Source organism: Penaeus monodon, chromosome 38 (genome assembly GCF_015228065.2).
Source record: "Penaeus monodon isolate SGIC_2016 chromosome 38, NSTDA_Pmon_1, whole genome shotgun sequence".
In the NCBI taxonomy this organism is placed as follows: domain Eukaryota; kingdom Metazoa; phylum Arthropoda; class Malacostraca; order Decapoda; family Penaeidae; genus Penaeus; species Penaeus monodon.
Genome location: NC_051423.1, coordinates 8,830,158 through 8,852,183, shown reverse-complemented (window position 1 = coordinate 8,852,183; position 22,026 = coordinate 8,830,158). Strand labels below are relative to the sequence as shown.

The 22,026-nt window shown below is 35.0% G+C and overlaps 2 protein-coding genes across 10 annotated transcripts in view; one reads left to right on the top strand and one right to left on the bottom strand.

Annotated features, from left to right (window-relative positions):
* Nucleotides 1-13,298, top strand: part of LOC119596585 (DISP complex protein LRCH3-like) — a 40,128-nt gene extending 26,830 nt beyond the window's left edge. For 5 of the 8 annotated variants that reach the window (XM_037945903.1, XM_037945898.1, XM_037945897.1 and 2 more), the window contains 6 exons: nucleotides 123-318; nucleotides 1,306-1,425; nucleotides 3,188-3,661; nucleotides 3,831-3,968; nucleotides 4,118-4,195; nucleotides 11,641-13,298. In XM_037945903.1, the coding sequence (XP_037801831.1) occupies nucleotides 123-318; nucleotides 1,306-1,425; nucleotides 3,188-3,661; nucleotides 3,831-3,968; nucleotides 4,118-4,195; nucleotides 11,641-11,775 (1,141 nt within the window). In that variant the 3' untranslated portion in view covers nucleotides 11,776-13,298. The remainder of the gene's footprint in view (nucleotides 1-122; nucleotides 319-1,305; nucleotides 1,426-3,187; nucleotides 3,662-3,830; nucleotides 3,969-4,117; nucleotides 4,196-11,640) is intronic. The other 3 variants (XM_037945900.1, XM_037945899.1, XM_037945896.1) reach the window with 1 other exon arrangement.
* Nucleotides 13,173-20,678, bottom strand: LOC119596587 (TCF3 fusion partner homolog). Of its 2 annotated transcripts, XM_037945905.1 has the most exons (7): nucleotides 20,480-20,678; nucleotides 17,800-17,870; nucleotides 15,774-15,873; nucleotides 15,572-15,637; nucleotides 13,983-14,177; nucleotides 13,569-13,580; nucleotides 13,311-13,448 (listed from the first exon to the last, which is right to left on the bottom strand). In XM_037945905.1, the coding sequence occupies exons 1-6, from the start codon at nucleotides 20,630-20,632 to the stop codon at nucleotides 13,575-13,577; spliced, it is 591 nt and encodes a 196-aa protein (XP_037801833.1). In that variant the 5' UTR covers nucleotides 20,633-20,678; the 3' UTR covers nucleotides 13,311-13,448; nucleotides 13,569-13,574. The 2 variants fall into 2 exon arrangements, with proteins under 2 accessions (XP_037801832.1, XP_037801833.1); XM_037945904.1 differs by lacking the exon at nucleotides 13,569-13,580 and having other exon boundaries at nucleotides 13,173-13,448; nucleotides 20,480-20,676.
* Between the last annotated feature and the right edge of the window lie 1,348 nt (nucleotides 20,679-22,026).

Genomic DNA, 22,026 nt, shown 5'->3' with positions numbered 1-22,026 from the left:
CACTCTAGCAACTGCAGATATTTTTGAAAGGGGATATGTTGATATTTATGACTTTTATTGCAGGAGTTTATATTTCATGAAAGAGAGAGAAAGAAAAAAAATTTCTTGTACCCTATCCCCAGAGAATATGTGGAAGCTAAATTGCAAAAACGAGCGATGGAGAACAACAACATCTACAGACGGCAGGGATCAGAAGGGAATTCCCCCACGGCGGAAAATGGAACTCACAGATCAGTCGAAAATATTTCCCACCGGAGTGAGATGGCATCCTATCCTAGACCAAATCCTATGGGGGCGTCCAAACCTCCTTGTAATGGGGTATGTGACATGTACTGTCTTTGCACATACATTTTGGTTTGTCTTTAGTTGATATTTAAATTTTTTGTTAGAAAAGGTAACCAGGATGTGAGTCTGTCAATTAATTCTCGTACAGTGTTAAGTTAGCACAGTATATTCATCTTTATTGTTGTGTAATGTTATTTGCACAAGTAAGTTGGATGCACTTTTAGAAGGCAGTATGATATAAGTATCTCAGAGTTTTACCATTGTCATTAGGGTACTTTGCACAGTACAGATCATAGTAGCTGATACTAATGAATAATGAAAGCATAAAAAAAGGATACATTCTGTGTAGAGCATGTGTGTTCCCAATAATCTTTTTCAACAGGAAAACCTGTTTGTTACTCCTCTATATCATGAAGTAGAAAATCTTGATTGTGAATCCTGATTTATTTTTCTTCCATATTAGTTACATATTGTTTTCTTTTTTGAATGGAATTGATGTGTCCTCTAATTGTGTTTTTATAGTTAATCTGCATGGAAAATAAAAGACAGCAACAGTGCATCTTGAATCATGTATTGCCCACTGATGTTGTATTTGGAATGAATTATTAAATTGCATCATATTATAAAAATACATAACATTAGATATGTTAGATACATCTTTGCACTATGTGTTTTCACCATAGGCTGTAGATGCAGCATTGAATGGTAATAAACAATTTGACTGAAGCACATACCCTAAATGTCAAGACCTCAATGGAAAGGTTTTACAGTTTTTCCCTGAATGCAAATTCTTTAAATGTTGCTCTCTTAAGGAATGTGAAAGTATGGAATCTTTTATTTATTTATGTAGCATAGCAAAATATTTGTTTTTAAAAGCTTCGTAAAGTGATAGTTAGAAAGGTGTAGAACCAAGGACCTGAAAGAATGGAAGTCTAGTTTGGGTCTCTATCTACCTGACCCCACACACACACAAAAAGGGTGTGATGTTATAAAATGCTTCAGTAAGTAATGTGCTTGCAGCTTGATGGGTATTCACAAAGGTTGCCAAGCCAACCGCGACCACAAGACCTTAGTCGGGAGGATATGACACGTGCCGATGTCAAGAACATTCAGAAGGAAGCAGTGTTGTCATATGTTAAGGTGAGGTTCTTTGTCCTCAACTGTTGGTTTGGTTGGAGGAGGAGGCTTTGGATTTGAAATATCATTATATACCCTTTCTTTTTACATCCATCTTTCTATTTTTCTTTCTTTGTTTTCTTAATGTTTGTGGGGTAATGATGAGTGTAGAGTGTGAAGAATTGGGTTTACTTTTTTCTTTTTTCCTCCCATTCCTGGAAGAAAACATTGGAGTTGTAGATGATAGACCATACAAAACAAGGAAAGATTTTTGCAAATGCATTCCTACTGAAGTGGAAAATGGCTTTTAAATTGTTTTATTAGATCTAAAAAATTGGTGATTTTCTTGGTATGTATAAGACTTTTTAAGATTTTCACCATGTATTTAGAGGGAAATAGAGAAAAAACATGAAGCTCAGAGGACACCACGGCCAAAACGCATCAGTCGAGGAATAGCAACAAGGACTGATGTCAAGAATTTACAAAAGGAAGCTGTGTTGTTATATATAAAGGTGAGGCCGATGGCCTTCGGAACGACAGCTGTGAGTGGAGAAATAGCAAGAACCAAGTGCATTTACCTGTTAGCTTTGTTGCTTCAATTACAGAGGAAGACCAACTTCTGCTGATTGATAACATGTGACTTGTTGCTTTTATGTGACTCAATTCAAGGGAATGAATATTTACACTTATTTAATAATTGAAGTTGTTGATTATTGGTTAATTCATAAAAAATAACTGGCATCCTTTTAATTCTCTCATTTTTTGAAACTCAGTATTACATATTTTGTGAATAAGTAATAAATCATATTGTACATGGAGACATGTTGATGTGCATGATTATGTTATATATTGTATTTGTTCAAAATCAATAAAACAAGTATTTTTCAATTATATTACCTAACTGTTAGAAATGTGTGACTGAATTGAGAGTTGCATAGGCTTTCCATTTAGGTTTATCTGAGAGATTTGTTAAGGGGATGCCATTTGAAATGCAATGGAAATATCCATGTAAAATATGCTATAGTTCTTGCTAAGAGATACATTTATAACCAACATATAAGCAAGAGATAGAGAAGAGCTCAGAGAGGCAGTCAGAGCAAAAAGTGGAGATTGGTCATCAGAATCTGTTCGTCCATATTTTTTTAAATTTTATTTATTTTGTAAATAGTCATTTCTCAATGTGGAATTTACACAGATATGTAGATACACTAGTGTTGTACTGTGCTGTGGATTGTCAAGGTACTTAGACCGGTACTACTACTTGGCATCGGAAGCATGTCTGACGGTTGCTTTGCAAAGTTACGGTTTTCGCCTCTCTAACTGTCGGCAAGTTACTCAAAACAGGATTGTTTGTCTTGTAAGGGAAAAGGAGAAATTCCGAAGATCGTAGATGGTGGAAACAAAGTTACTTTTTTATTGTGGAGTTTGTCAATGGTTTGTATCAATTTTATAATGTATAGTGTTTCCTAAGGAATGCTTTTTGTAGATGTTTGCATTCCATCAGTATTGGATATAGGAGAATGATGTGCAACAGGATGTTGCAAGCATGAATTGCATGGATTCAGAATGATAAAGAAAATCCTTGTAGTTGGATAGAAGATTTGTATGCATTTCAAGTCGTTTAATTTGAAGTGTGGTGCACATAAAGTTTTCTTTTCATTTATATGCACCTTTATATGCCTAACTTTTTTCATGTAAGTATTTTATATAAGTTTTGATATATTACAAGTGCATGCCAGGAGATTGTAGTTTCATTACTAATTTTTTTTATTCCTATCTCTTCCAGTCTCGTGTTAGCCCTAGCAAGGGTTCAGCCTCCAACTCCCCTGATGTCAGCTTTGACTCTGGGGATGGGCCTTCTTATCCCCAAGTCTCCTCCAGCTCCTCACACCTACAACACAATGTGCCACATGCCAGCTTCTCATCTAGTCCATACACCAGCCAAAATGTTAGTTACCCCATAAGTGCTCCTCAAGCCTCTAGTACACCATTCACAGGCAGTAATAATATGGCCAACCCATATCCCAGTGCAACCCACCAGAGCACTTCCCAGGCCAGCACCCCACATACGAGTACGTATGCAAACAGGGGCAGTAATGGCTCATTGCCCAAGACGCCAAGCACAGTCAAGGCTCGGAAGAGGAGTGGAGGTGGTAGGCCCTTTGATCCCGACGCGTCTCCTGCTCATCTGAACTTCACCTACAGACGGGAGATGGAGAAACAGCAGCATGAGAAGCAGTTGATAGAAAATTTAAGAAATGTAGGTTTTGAGTTGTTCTAGATGTGCATCTGATGTGAAATTTGAAGGTGGACCACAAGAGAGATACTAGAAAAATCTAACAGATCAAGTGAAAAGTAAATGTTCATTATCAGGTGACATAAGCCTCCTTTTAGAGTTAATTAACAGGTAAATTATGTATACTTTGCAGATAATTGAAAGCAGATTAAAGGTGTCTTTGCCAGCTGACCTCTCTGCTGCCTTGATGGATGGCGTTGTGCTCTGCCACCTAGCCAACCACGTCCGCCCGAGATCTGTTTCTTCTATCCATGTTCCATCTCCGGCGGTGGTAAGGCCAAGCAGTGACTGCATTCTTAATTTTATCTATTAAAAAAAAAAGAAAAAAATGAGGTATAGTTTTAAAAACTGGATGATTTGCATTGTTTAATCAATATGTATGTGTATGTTTTCACCAGTATGTTTTATTCTTCATTTCAGCCAAAATTGACAATAGCTAAATGTAGGTTGAATGTTGAAAACTTCCTTGAAGCTTGCCGGAAAATCGGAGTAGAAGATGTAAGTAACATTTGTGCTTCGTCTGTATTTGTTTGGTTATTTTTTCCTTCTTTTCTTTTCAACTGTATTTTTTTATATTCTTTTTTTTCCCCCTTTTTTTGTGTGTTTTTTAGTTGCAGCGTGTACAGCATATGTTTCTAGGAGAAGTATTGAAGGCAAAGAATATAGAAAAGGATGGTAAAAGTTTGCCATATAATATTGATTATGTTGGAAGATTATATACAGAATTGTAAGAATATTTGGGACCTTAACAAAAACAAGACAGAAGACTGTCTGTGCATACAATATATGATAAGGGAAAGAAAAATTATGGTGGAGTTATGAAGTTAAAGTAGGGGACTTGGGCATAATCTTTTTTTTTCACTTTGAAGCTAGTTTATCATAGATATTGTTTATTTTGTAAAACTGTTTGAGGCAGAGTGTGAAGGTGGTTAAATATGAATTATAAAATAACTTTTATGTAACTGATATTAACTGAATAACAAGTTCATGTTCAAGAAGTTATGATGATGACCGTTTGTGTATCAATAGATAAAGTATCTTTTCCTTAAATATTTCCAAAGATTTATTTTGTCACGGTAGCATTAGCATTAATGAGAAACATATTTCACGATAAACGTTTGTTTTGTTACAAAGAATGTACATAATGAAATGCACATCAATGTTCTGTTCTTTACTCAAAAGCTGAATGTGATAGTGGAAAAGGTGCAGTTTATTGTTGAAATTAGGATTTTAGTGTTTTTATTTTAAAGAATCATATTACATATAGGGATTAGTTTCATTTTCTGAAATGTTTGATTTTGTTAAATACTGTACAAAATGGGAGATTTTATTTATGTATATGCATGTAAGATGTGTATGGAATATATGTTATTACTTACCTGAATGTATATTTAAATGTTATACAAATTTATGGTAAGTGTATGCATTTACCCAAAGGACTATACAAATGCACAAACACTGAAACACGACTAGGTTGTGGAACTGTCACTTTCCAGTGCCTTGTACATATTGGTTTCCTGACTTCTCCTTGAAGTGTAGGCTGCACAGTTCTCAGTTTTAATTTCATTGTTTGCTTTTTGCTTTATTTTGCTGGCTTTTCTTGTTTTCTGTTTATTTTATAATTTGTGTTTTTTGTTTTGTTTTGAATTATTCTTTATTTTGCTTTGTTTCTTTTTTCTTTTCTTTTCTTTAAGGTATTTTTATCAAGACTATTGTAAATAGCTTTAATTGAGGCCTAGATATTACAGTACACAAGGTTGGTTAGGTGAGATACGCAGCATTCTTCACTTTTGTATTATATCACCTTATCCATTGATGTTCAAGCACCAGTACGGGACTCAGATTGGTGTCATGCCCTACCTTCCATTTATTTTCCTACTTTCCACAAAAAAAAAGTAAAATAAAGAAGAGAAAAAAAGATTGGAAAGAAAATACCTGTCTTTATCTTTAAGAAATTTATAGATCTACTAACCATGGGTGGGAGTAGAGGTGCAATGCTTTGGGGAAAACGAAAAAGCTTCCGATATGGAGTAGGGCACATATGTAGTGTTTGATTTTTAGGATTGTTTTATTTTGTTTTTGTTCTCTCTCCTTTTTTTTTAAGGCTAGTGCATGGCAGTTTGGATGTCTACTTATGGACAAGCTTCTTATTTCTGTTTATCCCTGTTCAGTTTTTCTTTTTATTTTCTGTTTGGGGCAAGGGGGGAAATAAATGCTAGGAATGTATATAAACTGAAAGCTTTATAAAAAAAAAAAATGCTGAGAATGAGAGAGGTTAATGGGGGATACCCAGCACGGCACTCAAAGCATCTCACAATGGCAGACTATTCTTTTAAAGGTGAATGTAGCTTCATCTTCAAAACACCATTGTTTTTTTTTTTTTTTTTTTTTTTAATATCTCACTGCAGGGAGGAAGGATTCTTGGTTTTTGTCACTTTCTGCATGCACTCAAGTGGAGGGTTGGGATAACTACTTGAATAACACTTATCAGAGCATGAAATAGTGGAGAGTGGGACTAATACTGTATAAAAGAGGAAGATAAATAAATTACTCTTTAGTTTTTGGCTATCTTTGGTGCCTGGGGTATTTCTGTAGAGGTGAGAGGCCCCCCACTTGAGCTTGTGTTGCAAAGGATTTCCCCCTCCGTCTCACTTCGGCGTTGGTGTCTCTTTACAGGCGCGCGTGTGTGCATGCGACGATATCGTAACCCATTTTGACCCTGAGCGTGTGCTAACAACTGTCCGCTCCTTTGTCAACCCCTCTGAGTCCCTGTCATTAACCAAGTATAATGGCATGGTTGTGGATCAGCCTGATCCTCATGCCCCTCCTGTGGCCATCCTTGAGGAATCCCTGACCTCTCAAGGGGACAGCGAGACTACAGTGCATTCACAGCCGTACCAGGCAGCCGACCAGCGTTTCTTGTCCAATGCGCTGCTGTGTATTTTCCTATCCACTCTTGTGTTACTGTATTTGTATCCTCCTCCAGATGATTAGAGCCACAGTCTTCCCATACATGAAAGAAATGAGAAAAGAAAGTAATAAAAGTAATCATTCATTCATTTTTTTTTATATAGATTTTTTTCTATTAATGGTACTGTATTGCATAGGCCTTGCTTTATTTCAGTTGCTTATATGGATTAAGAAATATTGAATCTGAACAAATATTGTTAAGAAAAAAGGACATTGTCCCTCAATCTCTGGCTAAATTATTTGTAACTGTGCATGAAAATTGCAGTTATCTGTTTAATTTTACAAGACTCTCCTTGGCAGAGATTGGTGAAATTCTGTTATTTTACAGCATGGATACCCTTTATTCTGCTCTGCTCTTGCCTGTTTGGTATCTGAAATGTTATTTGTTTATATGTCTCAGGTTTATTTTGAGAGCATTTGAAGCTTTAGTTTATATATATCTACCTCTTATCTTTAATCAGGTTTCCTGATTCTAAGTGAAATAAAGTAAAGTGTGGGGAATTACATGGATCTTTCTGAAATTAATAATAATGCGCCTCAGCATATAGCATTTCTGTCAAAAAGGTTACTGTTTCTACTACATACACTTGATTCATTAACCTTTGCTTTCCTGTCATACTATACTTTCTTTTCTATTTTCTTTCTTGTTCTTTGTTTCTGGCTGAGTAGATACTAATGCAGTATCTTGCACCACTCTGCTCCTGTATATACATATCCCCAGTGCATTTCCATAGAGCATGTTTTGTATTTGTGAAGTGTAATTCCACTTCAGGTTAACAAAAGTGCTTTGTTATCTTTTGGTTAACAAAAGTGCTTTGTTATTTTTTGTAAGGTGAGTCTGAGTGATCTTTTAATGAGAAGACAGTTCTTCAGATTAGTGGACGGGAAAGTCGTGCACTCAAGAAAATACCGAAAAGGGATAAATGTAAAAATTAACCAACTTCCACATTGAAATATATAATTATTCATGCTGAGAGATGCACCTCACTCTTTCTCTCTCTTTTTTCTAATATCTTTTTTTTTTATTTGTTTCTCCACATTCCTTTACCCTTTTTTCCCTTTGTTTCTTATCTCTTCTCTGTTTCATTATGTCAGTGTCATGTTCTCTCCTTTTTTTTTACTTTCATATTTTCTCTTATTCCTTCCTCTTCCTTTGACCCTCTCCTCATTTCTCTCCTTTTGGTCCTCTCATCTTCTCTCATTTTTCTCTCCAACTTCTTGATTCTCCATTTTTTTTTTTTTTAATATATCACATTTACAGTCACAGACACATAAACATTGAGAAAGACATATGCAGGTTTAAAATACAAACACATACACACATGTACATGCTTACACATACCCATAGACTGGTATACATAAGACTCTTATTCACACACAAAAAAAAAAAACACACATGCACACACATACAACTCACTCCCAGATACATAAAACAAACAAACACACACACACACACACACACACACACACACACACACACACACACACACACACACACACACACACACACACACACACACACACACACACACACACACACACACACACACGTTTATTAAAGATTTCATATCAGTATTTGTGGTATTGTGTTGTCGTAATGAATTTATGTTAGTATTTATTGAGTTATGAAAATAGAGTTTGTAGTTTCTTAAGTTTGAATTTATGTAAATAATATATTGAATGATAGGAAAACTAGAGAAGCCAGAATGATGGGAAAGTAGATAGTTAGTGAAGTAATTCTTTCTCATTTACATGTTCTAAATTTATTTAATTGAATCTCTGTTCAGGTTGATAGTTGGAAATTGTAGATCTGAAGAAATTGGGTGGCATTATTTTCCTTTTTTTTCATTTATGATTTTTGTGGTAGGTGGAAAAGATCTGCTATATCATTTTGTGAGAGTGAGATGTGAGAGAGGTAATGTATGGGAGAATCGCTTACCTACTGATACTGCAGGCCATGGCGATAGTGTTTACTGATATCTAAGAAGTGTTTACATTAACATTCCAGCTTTCTCTTTGGCTTTTGCTAATATGCATTGGAAAATACAGCTTTGATAAGATATAATATTAAGAATATGTAATTGTAGTACATATTTTCTCACCTCCATTTATGTCAAGTTTACCCCTAGGTGTTAACTTTTTCCAGCAAGGATGAACTTACTGCTTCACACAATGTATTGTCATTGGGTGTTTTTCATGTGGAAAGTTCCATTTATGTTTAAAGATGGAGAATGAGTAATTTACTGAGAAATAACAGTATAAGTTTTACTGTTAGAACCTCCTATTTTTGTTTACTCTGAGTGTGAATTGTCCATGAAGTAAAAGTATTGAAAAATGTCTGCAACATATGGCTGTGTGTGTGGGAAAGTATGCACATGTGTGTAAGCAAGTTAGGCAGTCTACTTGTGTGTAAGAACATATAGGCAATGCCACATATTTTGTGAAAACAAAATAGAAAATATTTTAAAATTGCAAATATATTTTACAGTAACTTTTATAGCATTGCAAAGCAACTGAAATGAAACAAAAAGGCTTTTCTTTGAATATGGATCTAAACATCCGGCTGGAGACATTTTGCCTTGTTTATGACATTATTGTATTACGTTGTATGATTCTGACATTCCAATATTGTCCAAAATTTAGGAGTAGTAAAAGTGTCCATATTATAGTTATCTAATGATATAAAATCAAGAAATATAGGCCAGTAGAATAGGAAATCCTGGCTTTTAAGATATGTGCATAATCAGTTCAAAGAAATGCATTTAGTAAAGGTAATGCTGTACTACTTACTTTAAAACTCTAGGATTATGTTAATTTTATATATAAGAAAAAATCAAAGTTTCCAATATGAATTGACTGATTTAGTTATAATATTTATAATTGAGGACAGAAAATGAAAACAGGGCTCTTAAAAGAAATAAGATAAGAGTTCACTATATTTGATTGCCTTAAAAGCTCTGTTAAAGTGAGTGAATTAAAGATTTTCTGTACCATGATGCAGTGATCCAAAATGCATGCCATCAGCTGTAGAGACTAGTTGCTCTCTCTTCCAGACTAATTCTTTAAACAGAACCTTTTTCATTAATGTGTTTTGATTCCTTGCAATGCACTGTTATGTGTCAAGCTAAGTTCCTCGTCCCCCTCCTCCCACCTCCCTTGGCCTTTCACTGTAGGACGGATTTCATGCTGTCCATGGTTTTTAGTCAGTATGAGTGTGCCTAATTGTATATAAATTCCTTTTTGATATGCTATATAAACATTCTTTCTGACTTAATTGCTTCAGGAACTTATAATCTGATTGACACATGATCCATGACACATTTTCATATCAGAATAAAGAAATTTATTACTAATTCTAAATCATATATATAAAGATTGGCATGTATATTTATTAAGTTTATTATAAAAAAAAATATGGAAATCAATTTTTTTGCTTAGTATTTAGTCTTTGGAACAATATAAAACTGAAGGATCTTTGTATCAAATTGAAATTGCAATATATGCAGCTAAATGATATAAAGAATTTTTCCTGTGATATTATCAGCGTAAACCTTTAGTTATTTATAAAGTGTATACTCCTTGTATGAGCCAAGGAAGTCTAGTCCCAGAACATAAATATCCATAAAGGTGCTTAGGATATGAAGCCCACTGTTACCGTCTAAAGACCAAGCACTTCACTTCCACTTGTTAAACTTATTTCGCCACATTTTGCCTTCCTGAGAAAAGAACTTGTGACACTTTCTGTAAGTTGGATTACGAGTGTGTCTTGAAGTGTACTTAGTGGTGACTGTTCTCTCACTATGGATAGAAACTGATTAAAAGTGTGATGAACAGTCTTATGATTGATTTTATTTAATGAACTTTATGCAAGGGATGATTTTTCTCTTTTGAGTATATATTTGTTTTGAAAGCATCTGAATAGCATTTGAATGATGATTTTTATAAAAGGATTAAATGCAGCTTAACAAATGCTTACCATTTCATTGCAAAGTTAAGGCACTTGCACTAGTCATAGCTGGCTCAATTCATATATATTATATATGCCTTTGTACTTAATAGGGTTGCTTTTTTGCTAAGACATGAGATTTCAATTAATTTTCTTCATAAAAATGTGAAGTGTTGCATTCCAGAGAATATTTCACCAAATGATATTGAACAGAAGTATTTCTAAGGTGTAAATTACTTGAAATTTCATGTCAATATTGGCATCCATTATTGACCCAATAGTATTTTTTTTAATTCTAGGTAGCTCACATTTTTGGTAGCAGGTGCAAATTTGGGTTTAAATATTTTTGAAGGCTGATTAAGCCATATAATGTAACTACCACAATATTAATGGGACAGAAGTTATGCTCATTGGATCTGCTACCAGATGTTTTTCTTTCTTTCTTTTTTTAAAATAACACTTTTGTCATATTGCTTATATGAATTCTAAGTATTCATCTCTCATGTTCCAGGTGCACATAATTCTGTAGAACTCATATATATATATATATATACACACTGCACATGATTTTGAGCTGGAGAGTTGTTAAAAGTGAGACTGATGTGCCTATACAGTCTTTTGATCTTAAGATCTGCTTGTAATGGATCTTAATTCAGAGTGAAATTCATGGGACAGGAATTTGATAGTCATCATTATTGAAGAAAGTTTGTAATCACCAATATTTAACAAGTGTAATGGACTTTGTGATGTATGAATAATAAAAAAATGTGACCAATATGTGTAATTCTAACACCAATGATATTAAATTCCTAACAGAGTAAGTAAGTATTTATTATGCTGAGCAAAATTATTGTTTTATATAAAAAAAAAGATAAAATAAAATAAAATAAATTATTCCTTGTGAATTCCTGTTAATGATGTAGGTTCAATTCTTTTCAATGGGCAGAGTGAGAGTTATGAATTAATTAAAGTGCCCCTTTTATTTTAAGTTTGGGAGTATATTTATGCATTTAATATTCTTCCACAGGACTACACCTGCAGTGCACATGACATTTTGGAAGAGAGAGGGACAGTGCGTGTGGCCATAACTGTTGAGAGATTGCTTCAATTCTACCAGGGACGCCATGCACCCATGTCACCAAGAAATCAGACCCCAGTATGACAGCCCCTCTCCTGAGCTCCTCTGCAACCCCCAGTATTATCGTGTCCTGTCAGACTTGCAGATTGCAGTTTTTTTTCTGTATAAAGTGAAAAGGACAGGATGTAGATAGATTCTTCTTCTCATTTCCCCTCCATTATGGGGCCAACTCTTTTTCAGAGGATAATATTCCTGCCACATAAAGCATTCTTTTGTTCTTCTGCATATGTCTGTTATGAAAGAGACTTGAACAGTTGGCTGCATTCAAGGCTTGTGCAGTTTGCTGTTTTGACAAGAAGGAAAAAAATGTGCTTCCCTTGTACTGTCATTATTCAAGCCAAAGGCAATTTGTTATTATCAGCGAATACTCTGTGCTGTTGTAAATTATTATTATTTTTTTTTAGGAAGAGACTGTAAGGTTTGTTCTTTTTTTTAAGAATTTATTTTTTTCATAATCATCCATGACCTCTTTTGCTCACTTCAAGGTCATCAAATCATTCCTAAGTAAATTTTATACTATAAAGCTATTGTGTGCTTTTAAACTGTTCCTTTAGTCATGTTATATATATATTTTTATCTTTACACAGCTCTCTCAAGCATCATACTCATAAGCTGTCTGTTACTGTCAAAAGTACTGAATGAAATTTGCTCACTATTTATGCCATTTTATGTAGAGAGAGACAGAAAAAAGTGTTCAGAAAGTGTCCATTGTGTGGGTTGTGCTAAAATGATGACCTAGTCCATGGTTCTTCAATTTTCATTTCTGTATTTGGAGTTTCCAATTTTTAGCTTGATTTTTAAATGTTTACGAAAAAAAAAAAAAATATTGCATGTTGTAGTACCCCATTTTTATTTTGGAATTGTTTAGATTTTACTCAGACATTTACTGTCAATGACAATAATATATTGTTTTGATCATCCATCTCTGAAGTTGAAATGGGCATTAATACATTGTTATAAAAATATTGAAGAATTTTCAGAAGAAAGACTGATATTGCCATCATTATATAATTGTTGAAATACTTCATATTATATCACAAGAACTAATTAATTGGTTTTCTTTTCATTTCACTGCCCATATAACAGAAGATGAATGTGTGCAAAGGTTGGAGTAATCTATAAAAAAAGAAAAAATAATAAAAAAAATAAAGACAAATATTTATTCATGTTTATAATATCCATTATATGCTGGATAAAAAGTGCAATATATTTTTACAAAAAGTAGGGGGGAAAGGACACTGGTACTTAAAAAAACAAATATTTCCATTACACCTTTTTCAATGTTTCTGATATTTTTCTCCTTTTTTGTACTATGCCTTTTAGCTTTGCGTGTTCAGCATTTAATTATCATGTTCATGTTGGACAATAGGAATGTATACATCATATATATATATATTTATGGGGGAAAATTCAAACAAGTCTTCATCTTGATTCATTATATTAAAGGTTTCATTCAGCTCAACTTCCATTTACTGTAAAATGTGTAGACGAAGCTGTGTTTGTAGATGAATGTATATAGGAAATAAATATTCACCAAAGAAACCATACTTACAATCTATTTTTATCCTATTTACCAAATGAAAAAAGGAGGAGGAGGAGGAAAAAGGGTCAGAATGCTATTCCATCTTCCTACTCTCATACAGGCGCCTCTCTTCTGAATATTGCTCCTTGTCCCTCTCAAACCTGTCTATGTAAACCTGCAAGGAAAATATATACATCACCATATGTAATGACACTGATATGACAGTCAAAATATAGAACAATATAGATGTGAAAGCCCATTTCTTTTGCTCTATTTTAGTCTTTCATCATCTTACCTCTGGTCACTCCTTTTGGCATAGACAGAAAATAAAAACCACATTAAAGGACAGTAAATCATAATTGTTATTATTACTTTTTTTTTTTTTTTTTATAATATCACATGTAACAGACTCAACCTCTCAATGAAATTACAAAGGAAATATATCGGTTTGATCTGAAGAGACAAAACAACTGGACTATTATTGTTTTGGTTGGAAAGGCCACCTGTGATGCAAATAGTTACATCTAGTGCAATGTGATTTTCAGAATGCCTTCAACATGAAAAAGAAAGGAAAAAAGCATTCATTTTAATCTAGTGCAAATGACTGACTAGTTATTAAAAGTTCTTCTGACAAGTCAATACATCTCAGTGCGATATAAATTCAGCACTAAATTCATATAACAATAAAAAAAATAACTGCTCATTTTACCTTCTTGTCATCTTCCCCAAGGGAGCTCCATCTGGCAGCAAGAAGTTTTGTCAACTGCTTTTTATCCACAGGCCTTCCTGTCTGTTGCAAGTGCTGTGCTGAAGTGGTCTCCCTCTGGTCTTGACAAAACTGTAGGAATGCACTACTTGGTCTCTTAGGAGCACTTGGGTCACGTTCCACCTTCTCACGCTTGACCTGCAGTGAAGAAAGTTATTATGAAATTTGTTCTCTATTGCTTCAAATCAGAAATTTAGATTGATTTTTGAGACAGTATAAGGATATATCCTTGCTTTGTTTGTAGTTCTTCAATTATATTTATCAGCAATCCCATACTCAAATTTTTATGACTCAACTAAGCAATATAAAGTCACAATTATGTGGAGTACAAAACAAAATTTACTGTAACTATGGTGGTAGTTTAGGTCTGCCTATAATACTAGCTAATACTGACACAAATTGTTTTCTTTTGTCATAATTTTTTTATATTGGAAAAGTCGCATCATATTGCCTATAAAATATTACTGCCACACGTCACTTGTAAATTAGTCAAATTTTAGTTTTATTTCAAACTCAGGTCATCTGGCAATTGCAGAGGGAAATAGAAAACAATGACAACTTGTGGGTCATTGAAACACTTTCAAAACAGAAAAAATACATTTTGCTATTTCTTTCTGGTACAATCTTTGAACACATATGGTACTCTGCCATTTTACTACTTTTCCCCTTCACTGAGCTGCTGCATTGAACATAGTGTAGCATAATTACCTTTGCTCAATAACAATAAAAACTATACAAGAAAAAAAAAAAAGGTCAGTGACAAATGTTGAAAAGGTGTGAATGAGAAATGAATATCTTCTAAGTGCAAGGGTTGTATTTGACCCTGTTTTGCATATATCTCCATCAGAAATACAAGATGAAGCTGGTCAAATGCATCTCTTGCACTGTGAAGATATTCATTCTCATTCATACCTTTTCTAGAAAGAACAAAATAATACAAGCTATACACTGAAAGTCGAATGAAAACTTTAAGCACCGTTTTCTTGAAATCTACTTATCTGACATTTGATACAGACAGACTTGGTTTTTATTGGCTGCATAAAATTGATATATATAATGCTGGAAAGTTTGCAAAATAATAAAAAAAAAATAATAAAAATTTCTCTCTACTTGTACAGCTTCTGACTGTTGGAAAAAAAGACAAGAAAAAATAGGCATAATTCATAATAACCAAATTTTAAGCATCATTAATGTCTTTATTATATCAAATTCAAGAAACATGGTCTGCAAGTTGACCAAAATAGAGAAAGTAGCCATGTACAATACTGTAGTACTTTCTTTGATATTCATATGTAGCCAGACCCAACTCTACTGCGTAATTTCAGAACTAACGGTTTGATTTTCATTTGTCTGGCACCAATCTCCATCTCTTACAGCACTGTATACAAGTACCAAAATCCATTGCAATTGTAGTAAATCCACTGACACATTCAAGATGGAATTAGAGGTAGATCCCCTTAAGTTAATCAGCTGAACTGACATCTAGGAAAATTAGTAGGATGAAGTCAACGAACTAATTCAATAAAGCATACCTGACGTTTCCCACTGGATACTGTGCTGTTACTTCTTGGTCTCCCCAGAGCAGGCAAGCTTGAAGTCTGAGAAATAAAAAATATATATTTCCCCCCAAAAAAATAACATTACAAAACTAGTAGTTCTCATTTCCACAATATCACAGCTTTATCACAACAGGTATTTTAAATCACACACTATTGAGTGACCAGAAACCCTTACCTGAGGCAATGCAAAGGACTTTTCCTCTTCATCAATAGCAATGGTCAAAGGCAAACTTCTGTAATTATCTCCACGTTTATCCAGCTCCTCCATGAGGAACCTGTGGAAAGAGCAGTGATATATGCTCGTGATTCAAATTTATACCCTTGATAGGGACATCAATTTTCCATTAAAGGTTTATTTCATTATCAATACACACATGACTTCACAAATGCTTAGTCACCTTGGAGTCAATTACCTTACCGTATCTTGAATATTCCTTGAATATTCAAGAACAATGTTATATTCTTATTACTATCATTATTGCCTTTAACTTATTATTATTATTATTATTATTAGTGTATTTTTATTATCATAACCCTAATTACAATCAGAAATGATAAAAATAAAAACTTCCTTTCCCCAAAAAATCAAGGAATGACATAAAGGGGATATCATGATTATCATTATATTTTTTATTATTATTATTATTATGACCATGATAAGAATGATAACATGTAATAGTAATAATAATAATAAAAAAAAAAAATACTTCCTAAAAATTAAAGAAATAGGGTAAACAGACAAGGTCAAGAAGGCCTAGGAAATGGTTTCTTGGTGACAACACTTGTGGAGCCATTTGCATACAAATAAAATCACAAAACAAAATCACACTTGACAGTCCATTATAATATATGCAGTGTTCCAAAACTGCAGAAACAGCTTCTGCCATACTGGAATCAAAGCCTACCTGAAGTCTCCATTCCATGTTCACCTAGAAGTGATAACTGCATCCACACTGATGAAATATTTACAGCAGATTATAAAAAAGAAGAGGAAGAAGAAAAACACACACACACACACACACACACACACACACACACACACACACACACACACACACACACACACACACACACACACACACACAAACACTATAAAATTGCCAAAAGAAATACTGCAAAGTATAAGAAAGCAATGTTTTGGGGAATCCTTTAATCTTTTTTTCTCTACAAAGTTTCCATGTATTAGCTTTGCACGCAATAGTTTTTCATGCGGTTTACCTCAACACACTTGAAGGATCACTCAACTTTTGTCACAAGCTGAAAGTCATATAAATTTTCTTCTACAGTTTTATTACCCTCCACTTCTAATCAATATCCATTAATTTTTAGGTGTGGCAATATCTCCCTTTGTCTACTGTACTTGTTATTCTATTGGCAATCAACATGAACATGCTGCTTACTATAATTCTATCTAAATGCATATTCTGTATGGCCTAGCTGTATGATGCTGGCCTTTGAAATAAAAAAAAATCCTATTGGCTCTCATTTACCCCCTGAAAACACAAATCTGTTCCATAACTTGCCTGACACTCAAATTTGGACCAAAAGAGATTTATTTTTTTTCTTATTAAAGTGAATGTAATATTCCTTTCAACAACTTGAACCATTGTATTGACTAATCAGAAGATTATTTGCCTGATTCATAAATTGAATAAAATATGAACTCAAAATGATACAAAAGTCACATATATTACATAAGACTGGAAAATATTATTATATGTGCCCTACAAAATCCCAAGCTGCCACTTATTATTCAAGACTACTGATACAAACTCAACTAAAAATTAAGCAATTGTATTCAAATATTTTGGCAAAGAAAATCAACAAATAACATAACTTTTGGCTCTTTATTTTGGCAAAAACACAGACTTATAACTTTGATTTATTGAAGGATTTCCAAACATGCATGTGTATATTAAGAGCAATTACTTTAGGTATCCATCGTAATACTATAGGATCCCATTTTCTGTAAAGCAAGTTCATGAGACATCAACTAGTTAATTAGGGTTTTTCCATAATATTATTCTTAAAATGTGTTCTCTCCATGTGAAATGAGAGTAGATAAAGAAAGACACAAAGGAAAAAGGAAACTAAGTAACACAGAATCACTTAGGTAGTCCAAAGTACATACAGACTTCTTAAGAGTAACTCCCTCAATCCACTTCAACATATACAATATCTACACTTAACTTAAGACTTACTTTCTCTCCCTCCTCAGTCTTCTTACAATCTTTTTCACTTGATATACTCGGTTGACCAACATCTCATTTTCCTGCGAAGAAGAAGAAGAAAAAATAAAAAGAATAAGACTATATGACTTGATATTCTTAATAATAACAATAGTTCTCAGCTACTGCCTCACTATCTATCTAGCTGACAGAAGCAGAATAGTAAGGGAAAAAAGAAAAAAGGAAGCAGGAGAAGAGAATAACATGGAACAGCATGAGAAAAGGAGTGCTTGAGTGAATGAGAATGAAAGAGTGTGTTGCATTTTTCATTGAGTGCATGTGGCTGCAAGAAATGTTCATGTGGTCTATATTCTCTCGCTTATTTAATCCGAAGGCATGGGAGAAGAAATTTAATTTATTAAATGTTTATACAATTAACATGTCACCAATGAGCCCAATATGAGTACTACCTGTCTCACATGTTTACCCTTTTTCTTGATTTTCAAAATATTCTCTAGTATCCAATATTACTGTTAGCAATGTCAATAACACTATAATAATTATAATGTATATAATAAAAATAACAGCATCTATACTAATAGCATTAGCAAAAAGAAAAAAGAAAAAGAAAAAGAGAGAGAGAGAGAGAGAGAGAGAGAGAGAGAGAGAGAGAGAGAGAGAGAGAGAGAGAGAGAGAGAGAGAGAGAGAGAGAGAGAGAGAGAGAGAGAGAGAGAGGTTTTCCCACAAACTTACGTAAAGGTGAAATCAGGGGAGGTCACAACATCTATTAACTGACTTCTTTGTGGCTAGACACTTGCAGAGCCATCTATGTGCAGAGACATTTCACATAAGAATATTACAATGAACACAACTTTTTCCTGGAGATGTTGAGTTAACAAAAAAATTGTGAAAACATGAAGAGCAATAAATCTGATTAAAAAATTAAAGTAAATTCAACTACTAAAATATTCCAGAAAGAGTTTTTCCAATTATTTTCAGAGTAGCCTTTTATTGCTGAATCTTGGGTAGTCCTAAAATCTTGCCAAAATCCATTAAGACTTAGTAATAAAGGTTTGGGCCCCTCTTTCTGGACACTGAGAAGAAAGAAAAAAAAAAAAAAAAAAAAAAAAAGAGGGAAAAAAAGAAAGAACTCATGATCTGGCGTAAGGACCTGTTGCAAAAAGTATCAAGACCCAACTCCAAGGAACAAGATAGTGTCCAGGTTTTAATTCCAAAAAGCAAAACTGGCAGTATCATGGCCCTGAAGACTTGGGCCTTCTGCACAGGTGCCAAAATCTCCAAATACTCCAAATAGTTCATGGCACTTGCTGCCAGGCCAATCCATCTACTGACTTCCTGGTCTGACAGACCAGGGTTATGAACTACACAACCAAGATATGTAAAGCTATTAGTGAAAGTAACTATTAAGTAACTATTAACTATTAAGTAACTATTGTATTTAACTATTAGTTGAAGCTATTATTTATCCTCGCCACGAGCAAGTACCAACTGAACAGGTTATCCTAACAGGCCATCAAAATCCTGGGTCCAGGAGAGCTTTAAACCCAAGGACTTTGCCTCATTGCTAAATAAATTAAGAGCTGCCACCAGGGGTTCCATGGACTCAGGAAGATCAAGATCAAGACCAAGATCAGTGACCCTGATATTGCCTAATGTTGTGCCACTGTGACTTTGGATAGTTTGTATGAGAATGCAGCCTTTCTTTACTCCTGAATTAATAGGAAAAAAGCTTGATAGGCCTCCACACACTTTGCAACACAGGGGTGTATAGAATTCCCCCAAGTCTCAGGATCTCTCATAAGGAATCGCTATGCACAGAGTCAAATGCCATACTGAGGTTGATGTAAGTTGCAAGTAGTGCACGACCAAGCTCATGAAGGCATCCCACAAAGATTCAAAATGCTAGGATATGGTTTATTGCATATTTTATTGTGATTTATTGTAAAACATGAATAATATCTACAAAGTCAGTCACTATATTGTCTAATGCAGGGGTGTGTGCCCCTGGTGACCCCCCTCCTAAGGAACTGCTGCCCCTCAACCCCGCAACAGAAGGCAAAGAATCCTCCAAGTATTCACAGCATGGTAGAGCATATGACCAACATGTGGGAGCACCCATTGCTGAGTCTGTCCTACATTCTATCCTGCTGTACATATGTGGTGGATTCTTTGTTGTTCAGGGAGGGGTTGGTGTGCAGCAGCTCCCCATGAGGGGGTTGCAGAAGACACAACCCCCTGTATTTGACTATATATTGACCAATTCTCAGATTATTTTCCATACTTTACCCTGCAATTTCCCTGGTAATATTCATGACCGCCCTGCTATTAAGGACAAGATTGTGGGTATTGGGGAGGGGGTAGGGGTCCACATCATAATTGCTATAGATGTGGGTAATAGGTGGTGAGAGAAATCTATCGATGCCAATATCTTTGCGATCGGTTATGTGAAGGTATTCTGAATATTTAATATTTACAAAGAACTTGGTGAATCATGCGAGGAGAAAATACAACTCTTCTATGCACAATGCAGCCAGGATAAAGACAATTTGTGCTGTAGAAGAGCCCTGAATGAACGATGAAGCAAGGTCACATTGGTTAGGTGATCATTAACCATATTTTATATATCTGGTAAACAAAACCATAAATAATTAAAAAAACAGAACGCAAGATAAAGCTCCATTTCACACACACCTTCTGGATACTCTTGCACCTCCTCAAAATAGCTTGATACTTCCGAAAATACTTCTCTTCGCTATCATTCTCCACCGACTGGAATGACGACATCCTACTCCCCTCCTGCGCCGAGCCGTCCACGTCCTCGCCAGCCGCTGCTCCGCCGAACATCCTGCCTTTGTTTACATCGCCGGTCGCTTCGGCCGCTAAGCGCTCGCCTCGCTTCAAAGAGAACGGACGCCAAGGGGTGGCTCAAATGTGTGACGCTGTCTACCTGCGGTGCGCGCGCACCCACACGCACGCGCAGGCATGCACGCACGCATGCACACACGCATGCACGCACGCACACACGCATGCACGCACGCACACACACACACACGCACACACACACACACTCTCACACACACACACGCACACACACACACACACACACGCACACGCACACGCACACACACACACACACTCACAGTCTTTCTCTCTCTCTCTCTCTCTCTTTTTCTCACATACAAATATATATATATATATATATATATATATATATATATATATATATATATATATATAAAGAGAGAGAGAGAGAGAGAGAGAGAGAGAGAGAGAGAGAGAGAGAGAGAGAGAGAGAGAGAGAGAGAGAGAGGAGAGAGAGAGAGAGAGAGAGAGAGAGGAGAGAGAGGGAGAGAGAGAGAGAGAGAGAGAGAGAGAGAGAGAGAGAGAGAGAGAGAGAGAGAGGAGAGAGAGAGAGAGAGAGAGAGAGAGAGAGAGAGAGAGAGAGAGAGAGAGAGAGAGAGAGAGAGAGAGAGGTCTTGAGCAGCTGTACTCCACACACACGCGTCTGTATGACGCCCCTACATGGTTGGCATTGTTTATGATTCCGCCGGTGTTTTGATCTGGCGGTTGTATTGCCTGTGGAGGGCCACAGGGACTAAACCGTGATAAAATAATATATAATTTGGTTGTATGACAGGAATTCCCATGCTATTCAACATGTAAAGTCAACCTGCTGGAACTTCGCTTTTTGATTGCAATAAAACTGAGAAACTGAGAATTGGCTTGAAAATCCATTTACTGGCTCGCTGACAAAACCATTCTCACCCCCACTCCCTCGTTTCGTATTGTCACAATGTGCCATTGTTCCTATTTTCTTAGATATTTCATGATCCCGCTGCTGTGAATGAATTTTCATGAATTAAAATGTTGTAATGTTAAATGTTGGGCCAATAATATTTGAATAGCATTATAAGCTGTAGGCCAGCGCACCACTATATAGCCAATCAAAATTGTCTGCTTTGTATCCGGATACTACAAGAAGCAATATAGTAAAAAAGCTTTCGGCCTACTCGTATATTTTCTTGCTGTTGTTTTCACGCTAGCCTTGGTGAAACTGTTGACATCAGTTCTGAAAATGACTCTTGGCCGGCCTTACTGAATAGATGCAGCGTCATAGACAGAATATCTCACCGCCATTGGTAATGGTGATCCTTGAATATAATTAAAACTGAAATAAATTATACTCAATATGAACAGAATCGAAGAAACAAGGCGTTACTGATTATCATCATCATCAA

Excerpts from the sequence above, each read along its gene's own strand:
- LOC119596587 (XM_037945904.1), bottom strand. The coding sequence starts at position 20,632 with ATGTTCGGCGGAGCAGCGGCTGGCGAGGACGTGGACGGCTCGGCGCAG. Across the intron at positions 17,871-20,479 it reads GGTGCAAGAGTATCCAGAAG|GAAAATGAGATGTTGGTCAA; the intron begins GTGTGTGTGAAA and ends TCTTCTTCGCAG. Across the intron at positions 15,874-17,799 it reads AGACTGAGGAGGGAGAGAAA|GTTCCTCATGGAGGAGCTGG; the intron begins GTAAGTCTTAAG and ends CTCTTTCCACAG.